The 5,765-nt window shown below is 36.6% G+C and overlaps 1 protein-coding gene across 1 annotated transcript; it reads right to left on the minus strand.

Annotated features, from left to right (window-relative positions):
• Positions 1-558: 558 nt before the first annotated feature.
• Positions 559-4,787, minus strand: LOC18442680 (SNW/SKI-interacting protein A). Its single transcript, XM_006852894.3, has 2 exons — positions 4,696-4,787; positions 559-2,798 (listed from the first exon to the last, which is right to left on the minus strand). Exon 2 carries the CDS (start codon positions 2,742-2,744, stop codon positions 936-938), a length of 1,809 nt encoding a protein of 602 aa, XP_006852956.1. The 5' UTR covers positions 2,745-2,798; positions 4,696-4,787; the 3' UTR covers positions 559-935.
• Between the last annotated feature and the right edge of the window lie 978 nt (positions 4,788-5,765).

A 5,765-nucleotide genomic window follows, 5' to 3' on the forward strand; every position in this document is an offset into this window, starting at 1 on the left:
ATTCAATATCCGAAAATGTGCTATTTTCGGATGTCCAACATCCGAAATTATTTTCGGATATCCAACATCCAAAATTATTTTCGAATGTTCAACATTCGAAAATAAAACTGCAAACATTAAACTTTTGACTATTTTCGAATGTTGAACATCCGAAAAACCCTTCAATTCGGATATTGAACACTCTAAAAAAAATAAAATCATCTTTTTAAAAAAATTGTGTTATAAAAAGTTAAAAACAGACAGGTATTTTATAACGGAAACTGTACAGTATATGCGTAATAATGCAAAATATAACAGATATATGTGTAATTTTTCTTTAAAAAAAAAAAACAAAAAAATATCGAGGCATTGGCACTGTATAAATTAACAAATAGATAGGAGTAAATAAGATGAAGCATCCAAATGCTGAAGGCAAGACCTAAAGAGTCTCACTCAAAGCCTGTCAAGGAAAAAGGCAAGACCTATAGAGTCTCACTCAAAGCCTGTCGAGGAAAATCAGTACGATAGTTCCATGCACATTTACGGAGAAGGAAAAAAAAGCAAATACAAATACAGGGATTTAAGAAACACTGGGTCAGCACAAAATCCCCCCATCCGACCTGGGAATTGGTCAGTGTACATATAAGAAAATAGCCAAGTTTAGAAGGGAACCGACGGTTCTGCATAGTAAAACAACAAATTTATATAGTAAAACGGTGATCCAAACTGCCGATTCACCGATCCAAACTAGTTTTTGACTAGTTCGTCTTTTCATGTGTTTTTTCACCGGTTCATTGTTTTTTCCACACAATAAAACGGCAAGACTGCCGATTCACTAATCCAAACCAATTTTTGGGGTGCCTGATTGAATCACCAATCCATTTTTTAAATCACTCATTTATATCATTTCACATGCGATCTCCTTTCACTATTTCTAAGGGGAAATGAAGATTTCTTCACCGTCCTCTTTCAAAGTCGACACGTGTCCTGCTCGACCCCCCCTCGTAGCTTTCCCTCATTGCAGCACCAGCACTGGCCTTCATGGTACCGCCACCCCCGATTTTGTCCATAGCCTTCTTCCCTTTCTTCACCTCTGTCAAGAACTGATCCAAACCAAAAGGATCAGCCTCTTCTGCTTCTTTCTCAAACTCAACAGGCCTATCTCTAGGCCCCGTCTTCTCGCTAGCCCCTTCAAACCCTCTGTCAGGCCTGAATCGATCAGTCTTCAAAACCTTTTCAAGCTGCTCATCCGCTCCTCCATACATATCAGAATCAGCATCTTTCTTGGGCCTATAGAGAGTAGAGAGCGTAGATTGAGCAGTGAACAAACCCTTATCGTATATGTTGTATTGGTCATCGGTTGCAAACCCAGACTCCATACCCTTCTCTTGGTTGAAAAGCCTTTGGTCATACATGACTTCACCCGACCTGCCAGTAGTGGCCATACCAAGAGCAACCTTCTCACTAATATCCCTATCCCTATCCCTCGTTATCTTGCTCTTCTTACCCATGGCTACTTCCTTTGCCTCCAATCTCCTCTCCCTCTCTCTCTCCCGCCTTCTTTCCTCACGAATCGCTTCCCGCTTCAGCCTCTCTTCTCTCCCCTCCTTTGTCTCTCTAATATTTTCTTTTACCCTATCGAAATCTCCCCTTCTCTCACCTCCATTAAAAGATGGGGTGACCTCCTCGGCCCCATCGATCGCACCTTTATCTGAGGCGGCAACTACAGGCCCTGCCCCAGTCCTCTCTGACCTTGCTTTTTGAGCAAGAGCACGTAACTCTTGCTCCTTCCTATTCTTCTCTTTGAGCATGAGCTCCCTTTGTATCTTAGACCTCATCTCTACAGCTTCTCGAGCCTTTTGCTCTGCAACATACAAGGCCTCTGAGAGTTTTGCAAAGTTATCATTGATCTGAACCTCTTGGAGCCCTCGCCCATCAGCAGCAAGACGCTTGTCTAAAGGGATCGTGTACCCTTTTGGGTTCTTCCAATTAGAGATACATGGTGGGATTTTCCAGTCTTGTTGGTCTTTCACTGTAACAGGACGAGGTGGTGAATGCATAACAGGAACAGGGGGCGAACCCAAGGCTTTAGGCACCCTCTTGTGCTTGAATTTTGGGGGCTCGAGTGGGTCAACAGGCATGTCGACCATTCGAATAATCCTCTCTTTTGCACCTGAATTGAATGCAGCTGATTGTTGTGACGGTTTATATTTGATGAACGTGGCATCGGTGGATTGTTGGGGAACATTCTTTGGTTGGGCAGCACTCAAACGAACATTCACTATCTTCTCCAAAGCTTCCTTTGTTCTCTGTGTTGTATTTGCTATTTCTTCTTCTTCTTCTTCATCCTTCTTTTCCTCATCATTCATCAACTTTGGGAGCAAGTCTTTGTGTTGCGAATAGACAATCTTGGATGCATTCTCATTTTGTTTGACTATGGCATCAAACGCAACATTACCATGTGCATCTACAGTGAGGGGAAGGATTTTTGAGTCTCTCTTCTCTTCTTTTCGGCCCATACCAAGTGGATACTGGGCGATGTGGATCTCAGGAAAGGCCCCACCATCTCCAAAATCTTCAGGTTTTCGAGGAACAAAACCAGCTCGTTTCCCATAAGGAGGGATGGGTTTGGCTTTGGAAGCTGAATTAATACTGGATTTTGCAGGGTCAATGAAGCGATCTTTGAACCATGGGTCTGATGAGAAGTCATAGACACCAGTGGTTGTCGACTTTGGATGGGGAAGAAGTTCCTTCAAGGTTGCCATACGAAACAACGAAACTTACCAACCAAGAAGAATAACAAAGGGGATCAAATACAACTGCAAAAACAGAAGCAGAAACCGTAAATATTATCAGAAAAGCTTCGTAATTGTTTTTTTTGATGAATCATAATGTAAACATTTGTAAATGAAATTTGCAGAAACCATTAGTTCAAAACTAAGATACTCCTGTAACAGGTATATTAAACAAAGTAGTACAATTGGGAGAAAAAGTAGAAGACGTTATTATTCATTTTATTTATTTATTTATTCATCAAAAGCCTTGAATTATTTCAAAACCAGGATATTTAATATAAATGCTAAGAGAAACTTTAGATTATATACATATCGGAAAATTTGGAGGAAAAAGCAAAGTGTATTAGAGAGGCTTCATGGGATTCCACAACTTAATCTATTGATGCACTTTATCATACCAGCACTAGTACCAGACCTGAAACTCCATAAGATTTCCAGGAAAGATTTCATAGAAATGATAATAGATCACATGCTAAGCATCAAAATGATGTATTTTGGTCTTCTATCCATATCTGCTGGAAGCGAGGCTGAGGTATGCGATTTGCTAATTGGTTTGCGCAATCCAAAACCAGTGTGGATGGAATGGGTGGTAGGAGAATCAAATAATATTATTGCTCAAGCACCGAAAGATTCAATACTGCAATGGAAACTAGTAAACAATATTCTACATGATTTTTTCAATCCTCAGCAACCTATATGTATCTATTCATCACTCTAAAGGAAACCAATTTAGTAGATTACCACCTGGCACATGATAGTGTCCAGAAATCCTCCCAAAAGAGTTTCAACTTTGTAGTTTGGTAGATGCTCATGCATAGAAGCCATTTTGTGAATATACACCTATACACGACTTAAATATATAAAAGAAATTTCTGTTAACTATCACAGGAAAAAAAGGAATGATTTTATAAGAAGATTTAAGATAACAAATCAATTTTGTGAATACAGAACTAGTAACGACTTAAAATTTTAACATATTAATGAAAATTTTATTAACAATCAACAGAAAAATAAATGATTTTATAAGAAGATTTGAGATAACAAATAAACCTCCCAGTTCCTAACCCTAGCCCCCAGAACAATGGGTAAATAGAAAAATAGTAATGATTTGATAAATAAAAACATATAGGAAAAAAAACTCCCAACATATTCGGAAATTATCTTCCATATTTAGGTGTTCTGGAGGAAACCATGAAAACATTAATAAAAGCCACAAACATATTGGAAAAAAGAAACGAACATATTCGAAAATCTATCTTCCATATTATGGATTCTAGACAAAACCATGAAAAACATAAAAACCCAAAACTCCATAAATAAATCTTAGTAGAAAATCCAAAATCGCAACGGCAAATTACCATCTATTCAAGATAAACTTTAATGTATTAGCCATTACTAAAAAAAGTTGGCATTTCTGCTACACCTAGAAAAATACTTAAAACAATCCTGAATCCATGTACACAAGGATCCATTTTTTTCTGTTAATTTTTTCTTTTACGAACATAAACCCCGATCTCAGGGACCAAATCCCTAACCAGAAAAAAGAAACTCTAATTTCACTGTTACTACAAGAGTAAGATATCTGCACACAAATACTTATCAAAACTAAGATCAAATCACGAATATCTTAAGCGTAGTGGAGAAAATAAAAACCAGAACATGATTATATTCAGGCAAGTTCTACTTCTTTCCATAACTGATCCTCTTAAAAGATAAAGCGTAAAAAATCAGTCCTTTCAAAACGAAATCCAGGATAACGTCTACAGAAGGAAAACCTGACTTCCCATTGCACCTAATTTGATAACCTAGGGCAAGAACCACATAATTTAAAAGGAAACTTAGGGTTTTTAAGAAAATTTCAACGAATTAGGGTCAAAACCCATTCAAAAAAAGAGAGAGGCCAGGGTTTAAGGGAACTTACTCGACGGATTTGAGGTGCCCCAATGGAAAAGAGAAAGGCTAGGGTTTTCAGGCACCTACTCGAGAGGATTTGACGTCTGAGGCTAAGAGCACGGAGCCAAAAAGGTGTTAGCGTCTTCAAAGATGAAAGTAAAATATAACAATGTAATCCACTACTGTTCCCAGGTTGTTTATCGCCGTCCATTAGTGTATTGGATGGCGAGAAAGGAAGAACATCCTGCCAATCGGACGGCCATAGTGTTATTTCGATCCTCTCAGATGTGGAATTACTAATCAACTCTTTTAGAAAAGAGAAATTTATGATGTCCGTTATTACAATTCCATCCCTACCCTCTTAAACTTTTAATTTGATTTCATACCTCTTTTTTATTTTTATTTTTCCAAAATACCCTTCAAATTCAACCACTCCGAAAATAAGTCATGAATTTTTTTTTTTTTTGAAAAATATATCTTTATTCTTATTTTTAAATTTTATTTCTCAATAGAATTATCAAGATAGATTTTGACTCATAAAATTTTTAAGTTTTATATATTTTAATTTTAACCTCATAAATCAACTTTATCCCCTTTAAATTTATTTTTTTATACCAAACAAATATAAAAAAAACATATCATTTCTAAACACAATCATGTCTCTCATGTTTTCCCCTAAATCTCTGTTTACTTATTTTCCCACTCTTTCTCCCCCCGTATTTCTCACTCACTATCTCCTCCCGTTAGAGAGATAAAGAGGGTGAATGTTAGAGAGAGAAATTTGAAGAAAATATATCATGTAAAAAGAAGAAGGGCTTAGAATGAGCATGTCTTTTTTATATTTATTATGGTTAAAAAAATAGTTAAAAGTGGATAAAGTTAATTATAAGATTAGGAGATGAATCTTTGAGTATATTGAGATATGAAAACAAAAAATAAATAGTACAAAGATATTTTTCCAATTTTTTTTACACTTACTTTAGATCTTCTTAACTTTGTTCCTTTGAAGATTTGAACTTGATTTTGATTAACGTCTTAAAAAATTAAAGTCAAGATTTTCATTACCACTTGAGTTCGGACATTTAAGTTAGAGTTAAG

Source organism: Amborella trichopoda, chromosome 13, assembly GCF_054954075.1.
Source record: "Amborella trichopoda isolate Santa Cruz 75 chromosome 13, AtrichopodaSantaCruz75HAP2 v2.0, whole genome shotgun sequence".
NCBI lineage: Eukaryota > Viridiplantae > Streptophyta > Magnoliopsida > Amborellales > Amborellaceae > Amborella > Amborella trichopoda.